Below are 19,966 nucleotides of genomic sequence, written 5' to 3'. Positions count from 1 at the left end.
TCGAAGCTTGGGATATGAAACTAGGGAAATACTGGAGAGTGATAAGTATGGATTACCATTGGCATGCAACACCAATCAATGCCTTTTATTTTTGCTCCCCTTGAACAATAGAAAGAAAGGCCTCAAAGAAGATCACATTGGACTAGGAGCAGAGGATAACCACCAAGGTGATGCATGAGAATAAGAATACAACCAAAAGCAGTCAATCATCCAATTCAACCTGTGATTCATACTAATATGCTCTTAAACATTATATGGAAGCACTTGATTACAAAAATGGTTGATGTACCTTATAATGTATAGTCCACACTTTATCTTATAAGTAAATAGGATGTCACTAAGCACTGACTAGAGCATAGATGGAGGGCCTTTGAGGCTAGGTTTCTGTAGATTACTTATGACTGCTGGCTGGCAAGCTAAATAGAATGAGAGAAAATGTTTTCTCCTATGGGTCACCCAATTGGGTGGGTAACAGTTCGTTGCGACATTTGACTCACAGGAATCATGGCAATGATGGAATCATATTTCTCTCACTTAATGAGAGAAATGCAGATGAACATGATTGGAAACTTTCCTTGGCAAATAGCATAGTTTATGTGGTTCCAATGGTTGGAACTTAGAACTTGGTATTTTCTAGAATTTAGCAGATAATATTGACTGTAGGGAACTGAATTATTGATTGTTCCTTGGAATAAAACAGGCTGAACTTTTATCATTTTTTGTTAACTTTTAAGAGAATGTCTTGGGGTCAGCCCGAACTGATAAAATAATAGTGCAGTATTATTTATATTTTTAATTATATCTGTCGTAATTTATGATGAACCCACATTCCCTTGATTAGTATATCCAAAGAGGAAGTGGTTGGTTATAAAACAGTATCGCATCTTGTCCTCAACCCAACCTTTGAGTCATAGGAATCATGGGAAGAAGCGAATCATATTTCTCTCACATAAATTTGCAATTGTCAGTTCTAGTAGGGTTCCTTTCGAGATTCCATCTTTTCAGGTTATATAATCACTGTTTTAGCCTAGTCTTGTTAGGTGATTACACTAGATTCCACTGGGTGTATTTTCATCTACTGGATAGAATTTAGACCTACTCTCTCTGGCAAACTATTTCTTTTCCTAACTTGGTTTCTTTCAATGGACAGGAATGGGAGCGAATTTTATGCAGGCACCCATTCAATGAATCTAAGCGAGCATATGTGGTGCCACAACGAGTGGAGGAACTTTATAAGTGCTACTGGTCAGGAAACTCAGGTACAAGCTATGCTTTTGTTTGAAATTTAAATTATCAATCCGTTTGTACTTCAAGGTCATTGATTATCCAGGTTTACTATCAGTGGATTAATGGAAAATCACAATCTTAAAGGCAAATGATTTAAGAGAAACTAATGTAAAGTTCAGAGTGAACTAATTATTCTAATACCCAATGGAAAGCACTGATGCCTACCAGAATTTAGCCAAGTTTCTGTTATTAGGGCAAGGGATTCATGAAATATTGTTTTAGTATATTTTTGCTTAGAAATGATTAATAGGGATGGATACTGGTAAACAACACCAAGGTTTTATCCAATCTGTTTCTCTCAATCTTTGGCTACTTAACAGATTAGGACAATTGCAAAACAAGCATCTTTGGAATTTAGTGTTAGTGTGAAAAGAAAGCAATTATAGCGTCATGAAAAAAGGAGGCCTTCAAAATGGAGTTCTAATTTCAATTTTATGACTTGTACATAGGTTGCAGACTGTACTTTATATCTTGATTATACATGATATTAAAGGTGGTTAACCACCATGGTTGTTAGGACTTAGGAGTGGGAGTGCGAGCTACATAGTTTTCCACACGATGATAGCTGCTACATCTGGAATCTTGATAGTGTCGACAATGGTGGTGGCATCTCTCCTACATAATTCACTTCATGTGCTCAATCAACCAAAAGTTTAGCCTCCAATTCCTGTAAAGCTATGGCTCCATCCTCCAAGTTACTCTCGTTTCAATTGTTTTCCCAAGTTGTATGTGTTCTGTCATTCTTAGCTGCTTTGCAATCATTGGAGAACAACCTCAAGTTGTAGTGCACATAAACCAAGATTTTGACCGAGTATGCATTAACATTGTTTCTCTTCACATCATGGATGACGTTATGGGTACTCCAACACCTCTCTACAAAAGAACTGTTTACAACTTGTGAAAGCACCCACACTACTATTTTATTCATATATTTGGTAGAGGCACCATATGTGTTCCAACGTTTGATAGGGTTTAGTGAGATTGGGGGAGCACCCATCTCCCCATGGTGAATTCATCCAGAATTCACAGGACAGGTTAGCAGTGGTAGTTCAATTTAGTTTTGGAGGCCAGTGCAGTGCAACAGATTATCTTGGAGGCCAACATTCATCTCAACTATTTTGGTTGTATATGCATGTAACCCCAGTTTATCCATTATAATAAAAGTTGAGAATTTTCCTGTTCATTGTGTCATTGGATTGCAGTGCTCTTTTTGTTTTATTTTACATGGCAATCTTCTGTTAAATGAATAATAATTTAATGGTGAAATTTGGGTTGAATTTGATTTCTGCAAATTTAGCAAAATACCCTGTCTGGGACATTACAGTGGTATCAGAGTTGTGCATCCTGTCAGCCTGAGGGTTTTATAATCCACTTGGGTGAAGAACGAGGGTTTTATTTCCTCTATTTGCTAGAGACACCAAAGACCGAGTCCCTGCAGCAGAATGTGAAGTTACTGAAAGGGGTTTGACAAATTTTCCTTGGTAAATGTCCTGCAAAATTTCTACCAAATTGTTAGGAGGCATAATAATGATTCGACAAATTTAACATGGGAAGTAAAACATGGCGTATCATATTATAAACTTTAATCAAGAGGATAAAGTCTAAAGCCCAAATTATTAAATAGCAGAAAGCTGAACTTTTATTATTCTTGAGCAAATAATAAGGGGCTGATTCGTTTTTGAAAGTCGGTGGGGCTATTGAATAATCAAAGGAGCTGTATTAAAATTTGAGTCCGACTACCATGGAAGAGGACGTGCCGTGAGTCGAGAACGTGACCGGTAACGTGAGCAAGACTCCATCATTGATAGTAGTCGCGAATTTATGGGTGATGGCACGATTGACGACCGTCAAGAGCTAAATCGTGACAACCTGTGGTCGTGCGTGACTAGTGTAAATTCTCCTGTAGTGGCAGAGAGCAGCAGTGCAAGAAAAATTAAGGGAGGTTGGATGGTTACATAACAACTGCAGGCGTGAGGAATCGAAGATGCAGTAGAAATTAAATCTTGGAGGCCGATAGCATTATTCAAATGAGTAATTGGGGCTATCACCAGGATTATCGACGAGGAATCGAGGGCTTCGCAGATTGTGGGCCGAACTCCAATCTTCAAAGCTGAATCGGTTTCCTGTAGCAGAGAGGACCGCGTTGGTTGCTGAGGGCACTGGTAACGTTGACCCAAAACTGCAGTCAATAGGAGTGGAATCACGTTAGCGAAGTCGAAGAGGAGTGCAATTGGGTTGGCAGAGGCAGGTGCGATGGCAGCATGGAATATCGATCTACTGTAGAGAACCGAGGTTGAGTTCTTTAAATCTGTTGCCTGAGGACCGAGCTCACATTGCATAGTTTGTAGGGAATCACACGCAGTGCACAGTTGTGTTGTATCACGGGTCGATTAAACATAGGCAAACGAACGACAAAGGAGCTTGGACACCAAAGCAATCTTGAGGGATATCCATAACCATATAATTGATGGGAACTACAATTCTGAGCAGAATGAAGACATTTTGGCTAGCTGAGCGTGCATATTTCAGTGGGTGCCTTGCTGTACCTCAAACGTGGCTGTAAAGGGAGTCCATATTCCTGAGCTGCGAAAGAAATATGCTGTAATCTTCAGTGCTGGGCATTTAGAAAATTCCGGGTATGGTTCGAGGACTGCCTAAATCACGCCTATAGCCAAAGAAAACTCAAAGTTTCTGGAGTTGCGTATTTTCTATTCAACTTTAACGTGGGGTTGTGGAAGACTCAAGGGTCGGATTTCCTCCTTTTGTGCCAGAATTTAACACTTGAATTTTACCAAGAGGATGTGATCATATTTGGTGTGGCCATACTACTGTAATACCACTTCCAGTGTTACGTTCCATCTCAAAACATGTTCTGTGTGGACTGCTGAAGCATAAGGGATTGTTGACGCATAAGGTTAAGAATTAGACGAAGAAGGACGTATTCAATCCTGTTGTGGAGGTGCAATTCAGAGCTATCCTTTTCCTGTAGCTGAGCAAAGATTAGCTGGGACGTGAGACTCCTGTAGCAACATATGTTTTCAATTACATACCAGGTTCTATTTTTTCATGTTCTGCATTTCCAATCAGATTTAAAGTTTAATGACAGAGGGTTGATTTATATAATAATTTTGGGTCTGTAGTATAATACGTCCGAAGCTTATAACTAGCCTGCCTACCATATGTTGATGTGTATCTATGTTTAGTTGTCTTCCTAAGTCTAATATATGGAGCAAAGATCAATTTGATTCTTGGTTCAAGTCCCTTCATCATTATGTACTAGGGGTTGTGGTGGTGAATTTTTAGACTAATACCAATAGCACACTACGTATCAACTGTTTGTTAAGACTCAGAAACTTTCGCTTGGATGAGTACAGATGTCAATATATATATACTAAAGTGAGCCAGTCCTTTCTTTGTATAAGTTGCTAATCTTGCTCTGTCATTGAGTTCGTGTTGTCGTAAGAGCATGCTTGGCAGCCTAATTGTTGAGTCAGTTTGGTATGCAGAGTTGCTATGTATTGTCCTGTCTAATGTATGGGATGTCATGTATTAGGGTCTATATATTGAGACAGCTGGTCATAACACTGTATTAACATTGTCTACTTCTATGTGCCATTAGTCAAAGTTTGGTACGCTGATGTCTTGCTGCTTTTGAATGATGGAGTACTTAAAGCACATCTTAAATCAACACAACAATACATCAATGGGCTGCAATCCAGACCAAAAACCAAAACCGAACAACAAACCCTTTTCAAGAGGGGTCTATGCCATTCTTTAGAAAGAATAGCCAAGGGATCTGCAGAATAACCCAAAGATAGGGCACAAAATCTATAAACTTGGCACAGATTTGAAGCACATGAGGGTCACATGGAAAGTCATTTTCAAACTAGATGAAATGGATGCACTCCTTTCCGAAGTGAATGAGTTAGAAGGGAAGAAAGTAATTTGGGCTCTAAAACCAGCTATGCTTTCTCTCATACAATACAAGTTCTTGGGTGAACTCTGTGAGGGGGTTAGACTTCCAGTTGCATCTTGTCTTAGTAACATTATGAGGTTGACTGCACCTATACCTCCTTATAGTGATGATATAATGAGGAGAGTCTTCAGACTGATAGTAGAGACCTTCCAGGATTTGGATAATAGTGAGGGTCCTACTTTTGGGAAGAAGCTTGAGATTCTAAAAGCCATGGCCTTGGTTAGATCTTATGACATCATGCTTGATTTGGGGTGTGATGACTTGATCCATCAGATGTTCCAATGTTTCTTTAGCATTAAGAAACATCACCCTGACACGGTTAAAGCAAACATGTTGTCCATTTTGTCTTCAGTTATGGGAGATCGTGATGCCATTTGCTGGGAGTTGCGGGCTAGATTGTTGACCCTTTGGAGGAGAGAATAGCTGGTTTCGTTTGTTTCTTATGAACTAGCCGAAAGGTTGGTTGAGCAAAACATTGGGCTATTCAAGAGACAATTGATTAGGGGGGAGCTGCTCAAGTTTGGTGGATCATGCAACAAGAATGAGCTGAGGAGGAAGGGTCTTTGCTTCATTTGCAAGGGACTTTGGGGACTTGATCATTCATTGCTTAAGTGACACTGAGGAGATGATAGAGGTTTCTTCTGACTTTCAGGGTTAGGATTTTTCTTTGGACGAGTCCATGGGTTCATACGAGGATGCCTTTCAGGAGCATGAATCATGTGGAGTTTTTGGCAGCAAGTCAGATTCATATTTGGGTGTGGATGGTGAGTAGTCAGTGGACCCTATGGGAGACATTCAGGATGATGAGTCACCAGTGATGATTCAGCATGAGCAACATACGGTGGAGCATGAGTCAGCTCAAGAGGATGATGGGCATAGTATGCATGATGAGCTTTTTGGGGCGAGCCAGTTGGAGGTTCATATTGAGCCTGTGATGGAGGATGAGCAACCACCTTTGGGGTCAACAATTGACGAGGAGTAGACATATGTATATACAGCTAGCAAGGTGGCAGTATTTGCACATGCTTGCCCTCGAGAGGTGTTGGAGGCTGACAGGGCAATTTTACGCGAGGCTTGTAGACGGCAGGAGCGCGAAGTTCCCGATCAAAGGAGGGAGAAGTTGTTGGAGATGGTGGTGCATCCATCTTTGGGTGTGCCCATTGATGCAGTACAAATAGGTGCAGTGGTAGTTGATAGAGCTGTAGTATTTCCAGGCCGAAGCCCTCTTTAGGAGTACATAGACAGGGCTTGTAGCACATCTTGCCCACTTTTGCCTATTATAAAGAGAGGGGCAGGTTTCCTTAGATAGATCTGGTTGATTGACTAGATAGAGCATCATCAGTTGAGCAGGGACCCATATCAGCCTAGTAGACTTGTTCCTTACACAGGTGTCCATGCATTGGATTGGCGAGAGATCATGAGCTGGTACCCTATTGATGGAGTATCATTTTTAGTCAGGAGCATTGTACTGTAGGAGCCCTTAGAGGTGAGGGATACTACATGCTTCAGTTGGCAGCAAGATGTAGGTTGGCTACTCATCAGTACTTCAACACATCGTCAACATGGTGAGGTTGACCTTGGTCTATGCCAAGGGTTGGATAGGAGAGGTGAAGAATTGGTATGCGGTGGATGGAGAAACACTCATGGTTGGAGTTATAACACAACATGAGCCATGGAGCCTTGATACTTGTTCTTGGTGGCATTGGGATTCAGGAGAATCTGTTGATGACAGGTTCAGTTAGAGATTGGTCTGGGATATAGGCATTGAGGGGTCCGTTGATGGTGGGTTGACACAGAGGTAGAGCGTCACCCAGTGGTTCGTATGGGATCTGGGCATTGGGTCTCAGTTGTGTTGGGCCACCAGATTGGTCCATAGGTTGGATTGCTTGAGGACAAGCAATCTTGGGATGGGAGGATTTATAATGTTCCTTTTTTTGGTGTTTCTTATGACATGGCTAGGATGGACTTTCAGAATTGGGGGCAGACAGGTCACAGGTGCACTGTGCAGGTTGGTGTCATCAACGGGCCCAGGGGCTTTTGGAGGGGTTTTGAGGAGTTTCTATAAGGTCCAATGGCATTCGCTTGGTATATTCCATCATCCACATAGTTTGCTTTTCGTTCTAGTGCATTCCGACAACTTTCAAAAAACAAAGTTATTATTGGGCCTAACTCAATTAATTACGCTTAAAGTGGCATTCCAGGAAGAATACTTGACAGAACACCTTGGTGTAATAGCTCGTTGGAACCAGAATGAGAAGATCTACAGGATGGGATTGTTAAATGAGTTTTAGTGATCTCAGGAGACAGGGTGGCCAATTTACCCTTTTCCTGCATTAAAAATAATATTTTAATTGAAATAAAAGAGGGAAAAGTGCTCCATGATTAAAATAATAATAAAATAGGAGGTTCTAGAGGGGTCCATCAAATCTATAAAAGAGGAGGAGACCATTGGAGTGTTAGGATATTCCGACACATAGGATATAGTTAAGTTCAACTTGGTCTAGCATAGAGTTAGGTTAGAGTTAGGTAAAGTGTGTTTCTTTACCGTTGTACATTTTGTAACTTACAATCCGACGGTCACGATATGTAGTGATCCGACGGTTCACTCTCACCTCGGTATTACCGACACTTGATCCGTGGCTTGACACCCGATTGGTCCATGAGTTCTATTTAAAGCGCATGGAGGGTCATTGTTCGGGTAATCCGTGCATGAGAGAAGCTTATGTAAATTTTCATTCTTTGATTAATAAATTGTCTGTACCCACGTTGGGACAGGCCGTGGACTGTTTCCCTCCTTGCACTCTGAGGGTTTTAACCACGTCAAAAATACTGGTGTATTGATTTGAGATCTGGTTGTGAGCGGTGTCCTTTTGGTATTCTTTCTGAGGAACTTACCCTGTAAATTCCTACATGGTATCAGAGCTATTTGAGGGCCGCGTCCGTTGGTGATCCAAATCTGAAGCCGGTAGAACTGCATGCGGCTGTCGTTTCCTAGATCTGCTGTTTCTGACTGCTTTCGGGCCGAGAGGACTGCTCTGTTGCGTTCGGAGCATCTGTTTCAGTGAGGAACCCCTTTCGTTTCACGCGAAAAGGTTTCCGGTAGCCCTAGCTGCGTCATTTTTCAGATCGGGAGGTATACAGTGTTTTTTTTTGCAGTTTACTGTCATTTTCTCTCTGCTTATTTCGGTTTCGGTTTATTTAGCCTTTTTTTTTCCCGGATCTATACCTTTCATTTCTGCGTATGCTCTTTGCCCTGCGACTCTGTGCGATCTGGGCAAATCAGAAACAGAAAGAAAGGATTTTTCTCATGCGTATGCTCTTTTCCCTGCACCTTAGTGTGATCTCGGAAAATCAGAAACATTGAGAAAAATATTTAGTTTTTCGGCTAAAAGCTAACTTTGAGATTTTTTTTAAAATTCTAGTTTTTTGGCTAAAGCTAACTTCGAGCCGTAAGGTTCGTTTTTCTTTGCATATTCGTGTTGGGTTTTGTGTTTTGTGTTTTGTAGGGGAAAAGAGCCTTCCCAAGGCAAGCACGCAAATCGAGCCCCGCCCCCCCCCCCTCTCTCTCTCTCTCTCTCTCTCTCTCTCTCAAATATTTTGTATAGATCAATTGGTTCAAAGACTTTTTAAGAGAGTAGAGGTCTTGGGTTCAAGTCTCCATTTTGTGGGGGCGGATTTTTTCATTCCCGCACATTCGCGCACTTTGCCGGCAACGTCAACAATTTTTTTTCAAAAAGCCATAACTTCTTCATCCGGAAGCCTTTTTCAGAGCCGTTTTTTTTAAAACCGCCTATTTTTTCGAGATCTATCCATTGGACCACTTACTTTCAGCATCTTCAGCTTCAGTTTTTTTCAAAAAATGGAAAGTCCATGCCAAGTCATTCTTGACAGCACTAACTACTTCCAATGGGTAGCCTACATGGGAGATTTACTTAGAAGTAAAGGTCTCTTCAGAATAGCCACAGACCAAGAGAAGAAACCCAAAGATGAAGACAAGGCCGAAAAATGGGAAAATAGACAAGATCAAGCACGTGGTTTGATAGGAATGTCTGTTTCTCCTGATCTTAGATTCCACATTGCAGAAATTGAAACTCCTCATGAAGCATTAGAAAAACTTGCTAAAGTTTTTGGGATTAAAAATGAAATTAGAGCCCATCAACTTGAAAATGAGTTGCTTACTTTGGATCCTAATAATTTTTCTTGCATTGAAGATTTCTTGTCCAAATTCAAGACCCTTAGATATCTCTTGGAAGGTGTTAAAGTTAAGAAAGAAGATGGTAACCTTATTTATTCCATCCTTACTAAGTTGGGACCAGCCTACTCTGTATTTGTTTCCACTTTCCATTCTACAAGGGAAGCTTTCATTTGTCAAGGCAAAGACTACAAACCCCCTTCCTTTGACTCCTTTTGTGATTCCTTAATAAGAGAACAAGAAAAACTCTTACACCTTGGTCTTCTTAATCTTGGAAACTCTTCCTCGAAAGCGTTAGCCGCCCAGCAGCAACCAAATTCAAAGAATCCTAAGAAGTCTTATCCTCAAAGGAATGGTCCTAAACCAACTCAGCCTCAAGATGAAAGATCATTTCAGCAAAATGACAAGACCAATAAAAACAAATGGAAGAGGACTGACAGACATTGTAACTTTTGTAATCGAGATGGCCACTTAGAATCTAAATGCTTTAAGAAGATGGAAGCCTTGGAAGCCGCAATGAAGAAACATAACATCCATCTGGAGCCTACTTCAACTTCAACTTCCGGAATGGCACTTTCTGCATGTCATCGTCAATCATCTCAGTCTGGTTATGCATTAAATGTATCTTCTTCTTCTTCTCATTCTCATGAGTGGCTCATTGATTCTGGAGCCTCTTGTCACATGGCCAAAAACCAAGCCATGTTTTCTTCTTTAAATGATTGTAACACCAAAAATATATATGTTGGTGATGATAGATCTCTTAATGTTGTAGGGACTGGAACTGTTCATCTAGACAATGGTCAGTTCAATGATGTATTATGTGTTCCAAACTTATCCTGCAACCTTCTATCTGTCTATCAGATAACTCATTCAGGTGAAGGTAAAATTGTTGAATTTTCACCTCATGATGTTGTAATCAAGGATCTAAAAGATCCTAAACAGATTCTAGCTACTGGTCTTGCTGATGATTCCAAAAGGTTGTATAAGTTTCACAACTTTGGGTCATCCCATCTTCCCTCAGTATTTGTTGCTCATAATGATGAAGTGAGCAAACTTTGGCATGAGCGGTTTGGTCACTTAAACTATCGCTCCCTTCAGCATCTATGTAAAGAAAATATGGTGACAGGTCTTCCTATGGTATCTTGCAAAGATGGTGTTTGTTCCGGATGTGTACTCGGAAAACATCATCGGGACAGTTTTGACAAACGTGCCTCTTGGCACGCCTCAGCCCCTTTACAGCTTGTGCACAGTGATTTATGTGGTCCTCTTCCTGTTGCTTCATTCTCTGGCTGCAAGTACTTCTTAACTTTCATTGATGATTTCTCTAGACGCACTTGGGTATACTTCTTAAAACTCAAGAGCGAAGTATTTAGCACTTTTTTGGCCTTCAAAGCATTTGTTGAAAAACAATCTGGACATCAAATTCTTAAGCTAAGAACTGATAATGGTGGAGAATATGTTAAAAACGCATTCATCAACTTTTGCACCGAAAATGGAATTCAAATGCAACATACTGTTCCATACACTCCACAACAAAATGGTGTAGCTGAAAGGAAAAATCGCACCTTAAAGGAAATGGCTAATTGTATGCTGCAATCTAAAGGACTCAGTCTTAGTTTTTGGGCCGAAGCAATTAATTGTGCAAATTATATAATCAATCGCACTCCTACTAAGGTTCTAGAGAATATCACTCCAGAAGAAGCTTGGAGTTCCATTAAACCAGATGTAAGTCACTTTCGTGTGTTTGGAAGTGAAGCATGGGCCCATATTCCAGATGAAAAGCATAAAGCTTTAGAACCTAAGAGTGAGAAATGTACTTTTGTTGGATATTCTGAAGATGTAAAAGGTTATAGACTTATTCCATTTAAGTCCAAAAATGTTATCATTAGAAGAGATGTAAAATTTGATGAAAATAAATCGGCCTGCGAGCCTAGTCCGGCGGATGTGCCACCTCTTCCTATCTCTTCTATCTTTGAAAACATTTCTTCTTCTGATGATGAAAGCGAGGATGATAATCCTCCCCCACCTTCTCAGGATCCTCAACTTCCAAGATGGGTCCGTGCTACTCGGGATGCAGCAGGTGATCTTGCCGGTGATCCTACAGATCAGCGACGTACACGTTCTCAGTTTGAAAGAGCCTCTTCTTTACTGGCTCAAGCTCCAGTAAATCATGATCCTGACACTTTTGCAGAAGCTTCAGGCCATCCACATTGGGAAGCAGCTATGAATGAAGAATATCATTCATTGATGACAAATGATACATGGGATCTTGTTCCTCTACCAAAGGGACGCAAACTTGTTAGATGCAAATGGGTTTACAGAACCAAGTATGGACCAGATGGGAAAGTTGATAAACATAAGGCTCGTCTAGTTGCTAAGGGCTTTTCACAGGTTGAAGGCATTGACTACACTGAAACCTTCTCTCCAGTTGCCAAAATGAACTCTATCCGCCTTGTTCTTTCCCTTGCTGCCTCTTTAAAATGGGAAGTCCATCAAATGGATGTTAAATCTGCCTTCTTGCATGGGGACTTGCAGGAAGAAATCTATATGGAACAACCCATTGGCTTCATACAAACAGACTCCAGCCTCGTTTGTCGACTTAAGAAATCCCTTTATGGCCTCAAGCAAGCTCCTCGGGCTTGGTATGCCAAAATGGATAGCTTTCTTTTAGAATCTGGCTTTTCTAGGTGTCATTCTGACAATACTGTCTACACCAAGAAAGTGGGCAACTCTCTTATCATCCTTGTTCTTTATGTTGATGATCTTATTCTTACTGGTAGTGATCCCAACCTTATAAACCATGTGAAGTCCAGCCTTAAAAAGAAATTTGAAATGACAGACTTAGGACACTTACACTATTTTCTCGGTCTTCAAGTCTTGCAATCCCAAGAAGGTATTTTCCTTTCCCAGTCCAAGTATGCTTGTGATATTCTTCGTCATTTTCACATGGAAGACTGTAAGCCAGCCCCTTCTCCCTTTCAGTCTGGAGTCAAACTTTCAGTCTCTTGTACTTCTCCTGAAGTTGATGCTACCTTATACCGTCAACTTGTCGGAAAACTCTTGTATTTAACCCATACTCGTCCTGATCTTTCCTTTGCTGTTGGCCTTGTTGCTCGTTTTATGCAAAACCCCCGTGAAAGTCATTGGAAAGCAGCTAAAAGAATACTTCGTTATGTTCGAGGTACAGTACAGTTTGGGATTCATTACAGTGCCAAAGCAGCTCCTCTGTTAGTTGGTTTCACTGATTCTGATTGGGCTGGTGACCTTGATGATCGGAAGTCTACTGCCGGTTATGTCTTCACTCTTGGTTCAGGACCTATTACATGGGCTTGTAAGAAACAGGCTGCCATTTCTCTTTCGTCAGCAGAAGCAGAGTATCGTGGTGCCGTGGAAGCTAGTAAGGAAGCCTTGTGGCTTCGTCAGATCCTATCAGAGTTTGGCTTTGAGCAGCAGCATCCAACCACACTTTGGTGTGATAATCAAAGTGCCATTCAGCTATGCAAAGATCCAGTCCAGCATCAGCGCAGCAAACACATTGAACTACACATGCACTTCATCAGAAAGCTCATTCATGACCATGTTCTTGAAGTGCAATATTGTCCAACGGATGATCAGGTTGCAGACATCTTCACAAAGGCTCTCACAGAGGCGAAGTTCACTAAACTTCGATATATGCTTGGAGTTCAGGAAGTTGTCACTAAGGGGGGATAGGCTCTAGTGCCTCCTTCCTTCTCCTATTGTGTCATATTTGTAAATCCTTCAATCCTATCCCAAGTTGTTCTTAAGGGGGGATGTTAGGATATTCCGACACATAGGATATAGTTAAGTTCAACTTGGTCTAGCATAGAGTTAGGTTAGAGTTAGGTAAAGTGTGTTTCTTTACCGTTGTACATTTTGTAACTTACAATCCGACGGTCACGATATGTAGTGATCCGACGGTTCACTCTCACCTCGGTATTACCGACACTTGATCCGTGGCTTGACACCCGATTGGTCCATGAGTTCTATTTAAAGCGCATGGAGGGTCATTGTTCGGGTAATCCGTGCATGAGAGAAGCTTATGTAAATTTTCATTCTTTGATTAATAAATTGTTTGTACCCACGTTGGGACAGGCCGTGGACTGTTTCCCTCCTTGCACTCTGAGGGTTTTAACCAAGTCAAAAATACTGGTGTATTGATTTGAGATCTGGTTGTGAGCGGTGTCCTTTTGGTATTCTTTCTGAGGAACTTACCCTGTAAATTCCTACATGGAGGACATCTTGGATCTAATATTTCTTTTGGTATGACAGGTTGGGAACTTGGTTCTCTATTTCCTTGATAGACCCTGGATGAAAACCACTGGGTGATTTAGTGAGATTGGGTGAGCACCCATCTCCCCATGGTGAATTCATCCAGAATTCACATGAGAGCTTAGTAGTGGCAGTTTAGTTCAGTTTTGGAGGCCCGTGCAGTGCATCAAATTATCTTAGAGGCCAATGTTCATCTCAGTTATTTTGGTTGTATATGCATGTAACCCTAGTTTATCCATTATAATAAAAGCTGAGATTTTTCATGTTCATCGTGTCATTGGATTGCAGTGCTATGTTTTTTTTTTTTTTTTTTACATGGCAATCTTTCGTTAAATGAATGATAATTTAATGGTGAAAGCTGGGTTGAATTTGATTTCTACAAATTTAGCAAAATATCCCGTTTGGGACATTACAACAATACATGGTAGTGTTGCCACTAGCACCTCAACAACTACTCCCTTCTCTTTAGTGAAGGACGCAATCCAACACATGGGAGGCTTCTGTAGTAGGGCTTAGGTATCAAGTAACCCAAGGATCTTAAGCTAAGTGTGCCCTATGGATCATGCATTAAAGATATCCATTGGATTAGGGTATAACAAACTAGGGTTTGCAGTGGATGAATGAGTAAAGTCAAGATGGGGTTCACAGGGGCTATGGGTCAATCTAAAAGCGAGGCTTTAAGCCTAAGGAGTATCAAATAGGTTACCCAAACAGAAAACCAAGAGATACTCAAGGCTGCTATAAACTAGGGTTTTAGGGTAGCAAATTGCGACAAAACTAAAGTTTACAATACTGCTAATATAGCCATTAAAAATGTATAAAATTACATGGAATGAAGGCTAAATTTAAGTGCAAATTAAGAATAAATATACAATAAGTTTTGTTGCGTAGAGTAGCATATAACAATAGATAAAGAATAACGTCAGCGTTAGAAAATAGCTGAAAATGCATGAAAATTTTTAATTCACATTCTCTAATGCACTTTTAAGCAAACCCTATTCCTAAGGCATACGCCAACAAGTCATTCAATGATAATAACACAAGATTTTACTAAAAACTAGTCATAATTTACAATGAAACAAAATAAAAACGAATTTTAGGGTTTTAAATATATTGCCACAAATGATAAAGACTAGTGCCTTATCAATGTAGGGAAAATGGAGTTTCAAATACAAGCCAATCTAGGGTTTCTTTGGGAGCAATTCTAAATCCAAACAAATTAGGACAAATAAACTAACTCATACTAGGGTTTGCAATTTAAGTTCTTAATTACCCGAATATTAGTGGAAAGAAATGTTGAAATTCCATTGCAAGTGGGAATTTCTTAACATGATAATTTCTTTAGGAGCAATTCTAAATCTAAACAAATTAGGACAAATAAACTAACTCACATTAGGGTTTGCAATTTGAGTTTTTAATTACCCAATGATTAAGTGAAAGAAATGTGGAAATTCTAATGCAAGGGGGGGATTTCTTAACATGATAATTACTTGTGAAGTTATTTAGTGTTTTTTTTCCCTTTATTATTCATTAAGCAATTACCATTCAAAACAAGAAAATAGAGATCATAGTGCACAAAAGACAAGAGACACTAGAAATTAGGTTCCAAGTCAGGGCAAAACCCAACAAGGGCGAAAACCCAACAACAATCCTTCTCTTATAGAATCAAATCAAAATGAGATATCCAAGACCAAGACCAAGACCCAAGACTGCATCAAAACTCCAAGTCATCTCCAAGTCAAAGTCAACATAGGTCAAACTGTTCATCTTCTTGAAATCTCACTCCTGAAATTTCAGGTCTTCCTAAAATTTTTCTCCTGGATTTTCGGGCCTGCAACAAGCTATGCCATTCGTCCTTTTTCTTTTTAATTTTACAGTGTTCTATGTTGTTATAATCACTTTAAATAATTTCTTCCAATTTCAATCACCCTAACAACAATAAAACAATTATAGATAGAACAGTGAACAATATATGCACAATAGAAGATAGCCAAGCACATTGAGACATAGAGATTTGGTCAAAGACTAGGGAAAAACCCCACAAGGGGGAAACCCTTTGATCAAATTCTTCTTCTATTAGTCAATCAATGTTCAACAAGAGATACATAGTCCAAATAATACATCCATCAACAAGTCAAAGTCAATGCCTTGACTTTCCAAATCACCAATCCAAAAACCAATCAACATTGAGAGATAAAGTTAAATTTGGTCAAAATACCAGTCTGCATTTTTCTCCTTGTGAAAGTATAGTCAGCAATAGTCAATGACCTGCCTACTAGTCAAAATCAATGGTCAAAACAACTAAGAAGAATTCAGTCAACCCAAGAATGAATGTGGCCTTCCTTCCTCAGTCAAGGCTAGTCAAAACAATCCAAAAGTTATGCTTGCAATGTAGTCAAACTTCAAGGTCAACCTGCAGTCAAACCCTAACTTCAGACCCGTTGTCTATTGGGAAAACTAGGGCAAACATAATCAAGTTTCTTTTATTTTTTTTCTCTTATTACATTGACAATTCTTAAGATATAGATTAATTCATCATCATTATTAGTATGCTATGTTTATTATCGTCAAGAAAATGCCAATAAAGAAGATCACAATGCAAACAAAGACACTAGAAATAAGCTCCAAGCCAGGGAAAAAACCCAAGAGGGGGAACCCAAAAATTCTCTCCTTATAGAATATGTCCAATGTAGACTTTGGAGACCAAGACCAAGCCAAAACCCAAGTGGTAAGCCAACGAGAAGCCCAACCAAAAACTATGCAAAATATTTCCTGAGGAAGCCCTAGTTCCTCTAAGGAACTTGCACGTGTGAGCTAGAGAAACAAATTTGCCTTCTTCCTTTTCTCCATAAAAAAAAAATTCTCCTCTTATGCCTTCGTTGGATCAGATTGCCTCTCTACCTTTCTCGCTAGATTAGAGAAGATAATTGCTCGAGTGTGTCTCACAAATGAGAAGAGGCTCCTCCTTTCATAGGCTTCTTAGGTGAGCGAATTAGCCTCTCTAGGCCAACTTGATATTGGTTGGTTGATTTATCACTAGGAGGCTTCTAGACTTTACACAATACATTAATAATTTTTCTTCTTGTTACATGAGCCCTAGAGGGTGCTTTGACCGAGGACCACAACAAGATGGGCAAGAAACCCATTTATAATAATAATATCTCTCTTTTACAAATAATTTCTTTTCTTTTTCTTTTTGATAAGTACATCAATAATTACATTTTCTTAGCATTAGGGGAATTTTGAGGTCTAAAATGGGCCTCCTAAGGAAATTATAAAATAATAGTGGAAATAATAAAATAAGATTAGAATACATCATTAAATTTTAGAGGGAAAAAAGAAAAAACTACTTTTTCGACTCGTATTTTCAACTTATCTCCCTAAGGGTTTACCCAAATTTCGAGTGGGAACAATTGTTAGATGTAGAATTTGATTCCTCGTCCAAGGAGTACCCATGCTGTATACTTTTGATGGACCCTGCTACACGAAAAATGAGAAATACTTGAAAAACGTGATTGCAGTCACGCTTTTTCATGTATTTCTCATTTTTCGTGTAGCATTTGTTAGAGAATCTAGGGCAAAGTAGTGTTATGATGATTCTCCAAGACTTGATAACAATTTGTGAAGTCTTTTTACTTTTCTTGTTAGCTTATTCTTCTTCTTCTTCTTCTTAGCGCATGTGTGTGTTTCATCAAACTGCTATCAAAAGAAAATAACAAGAACACAGAATTTGGCTCTTTTCCAGGGACAAAACCTCTCCACTCTTGAGAGGAAAATCCTTTGTAACATTTCTCTTATAGAAGTTGCTTATTTGAACAATTGCCAAACCCTAGACCCTTGACTAGGATATCCTCCAAGCATAGGTCAAATCCTTCCTCTTTCTGCATTGTCACTTCTGGCACATGGAATCCTATCTTCCGACACTTTGACTTTCTTCCGACACTTCGTTCTTCCTTCTATAGCAAGTAGTTCTTCTAGGAGAGATACCCCTTAGTTAATGATATTCTTCACTTAAGGATATTCATTCTTTCCCTAGATCATTTGAGTTCCTTTTGAAGTATGGTAGTAGGCTGAGTGTGACAACACTGCGACCCTAATCTTTGCACGTGTGAGGGTGCTTGCTATAGATATATGGCTTCTTCTAACTTTGCTTGAGGTCCTTCTCTCTATGCTTGGATTGGAGGCTTAGTAAGCCTAGTTTGAAACCCAAACAATGATATATGTGAGATTGTTATATTATTGTTGTTGTGACTGCAAATATGGCTTTGTTCCTCGCATGTGTGACTGGTTTTCATCTTAGAAACTGTCCCTTTGACTACGGCTTTAACTTCTCCTCCTTTGTTACACTAGAGGCTCCTCAAACTTGTGTTTTCTTCACCCTCACTCTGCTACCCTTCTTCGCTGATTTTAGAGCTTGATGATGCGTTGTATGGGGAGTGGATTGCATCTATAAGTAGAGGTTGGTCCCTCCTCTTCCAGCCGACATGACTGTCCTTAAAGCCGACTTGACAGTTTGTTTCATAATTGATTTTTATTCAGTGTTTTGCTGCTTGTAGACTTCGTTGGTGCTAGGGGAGGATTTGACCATGCTTGGACATTTTCCCTTGACCTTGTATGATGTCATACATGATGTGACATGCCCTCAAAGGGTCTTATCATAATTACATTGACTTTGACTCTCTAGAAGCACTTCAAAATGTGTTTGTCCTATTTTCAATGAGCAAGAAACTTATTAACAAATAATATCAAAATAAATTTTATTTTCTTGAATAAATACAAATATCAAAATTACATTTATGAAGACCGAACCTAGTTACATTTCCTTCAAGAACATTGTCCATCGAAAGTTTGCAATATGGGTACACCTTGGATTTGGAATTGAATTTTAGATTCAACGAGTACTCCTACTCGAAATTTGAGTAAAACCTTAGGGAGATAAGTTGAAAAAGTAGTTTTATTATTTTTTAAACTTTTTAGTTTTTTACCCCAGAAATGGTGAATCACCCCCCATGGTTGACATCATCATCTTGAATCCTATTGGTTCTTATAAAGTTTATTTTGGTTGTACATTTTTCTTAGGAGGCCCATTTTAGACCTCAAAAGTTCTCTAATGACAAGTACATCATCAAGTCATGACCCAGTACAATAAATGAAGACCGAACCTAGTTACTCCTTTAGTATGGTCAAACGCAATAAAAGTGACCAAAACAGTTTGGTCAACCTTGCAATCAATGCAGTCAAAACCTTCGTCCAAGAGCTCGATCAAAGCTGCAGAAGATAGCCCAATCAAAACAAGGTTAACATTGGTCAAAACAATCCCAAAACAAAAAGTCGACATAGGTCAAACATATCTCCTTCTCTTCCTTCGCATGTGTGAAGTATCTTCTACAATTTTAGAGATGTACAAACTTGTTTGATGTGATGGATGATCTAAATGAACTCCAACATAAGGTCTATTTATGTGTGTCCTTGAAGGGTCAATTTCTATTATGAGATCAACTTGACTTTTTGTGTTTGACTGGGACAAGGGTCAAAAATCAAATTTTCTCCATCAACTTTACATGAGAAATTCATATCATAATTGCCATTTTTCAACAGTTCCTCTCAACTAGGGAGAAATTTCTAACTGCATCATAAGTCTCGTCTCAGATGCACATGTCTCAACATAGAAGAGGCTCAACTCATCTCATCTCAATTGAACAATTGATGACGTGATCATAGAAGAAGAAGAATGTTCCACACAACAATAGCGGAGATTAGTCTACCACAACCAAGTCCATGGCAGTGATAAATGACCTTGGTAAAAATCATCCAAACCCTATGTCCAGTGACCGACACTCTCCCAACTTGATCCTCATTGATCAAGTGGTAGAACAACTGCATCTAATACTTAGAAGAGGTCAATTTACAACAACCAAGTCCATGGCAGGTGCGCCCACCCTTGGTTAATATCATCCAAACTCTAAGTCTCCTCTCTCATGTGGCAAAGATGGGAGGCAATCCCAACAAGCTTAACCACCTCATCGTGGCCCTTTGTCAATAATGATATGAAGGTGACTTATGGGTAGGATGCACACTGGGGAAGGTACTCATCCAAGCTCATGGCTACAAGGAGTACCTTCACACCCAAGAGCTGCTCAATTTCCCCTTCACCAAGTCCATGGCTAGTCATAAAGATGGGGGAAGAGCATATGCTCTGTGTTCTCAATCAACAACGTTCT

At 39.7% G+C, this 19,966-nt stretch overlaps 1 protein-coding gene across 3 annotated transcripts in view; it reads left to right on the top strand.

Moving 5' to 3' along the window:
* Window positions 1–19,966, top strand: part of LOC149177809 (nicotinate phosphoribosyltransferase 1-like) — a 322,046-nt gene that overhangs the window by 278,349 nt on the left and 23,731 nt on the right. For all 3 annotated transcript variants that reach the window (XM_089420220.1, XM_089420219.1, XM_089420221.1), the window contains one exon: window positions 1,151–1,259. In XM_089420220.1, coding sequence (XP_089276346.1) covers window positions 1,151–1,259 — 109 coding nt within the window. The remainder of the gene's footprint in view (window positions 1–1,150; window positions 1,260–19,966) is intronic.

Source organism: Pinus tabuliformis, chromosome 4_1 (genome assembly GCF_031772625.1).
Source record: "Pinus tabuliformis cultivar Carrire ecotype Pingquan chromosome 4_1, CPIR1, whole genome shotgun sequence".
In the NCBI taxonomy this organism is placed as follows: domain Eukaryota; kingdom Viridiplantae; phylum Streptophyta; class Pinopsida; order Pinales; family Pinaceae; genus Pinus; species Pinus tabuliformis.
The sequence above is the reverse complement of the archived record's forward strand: the minus strand, read 5'-3'. Positions and strand labels throughout refer to the sequence as shown.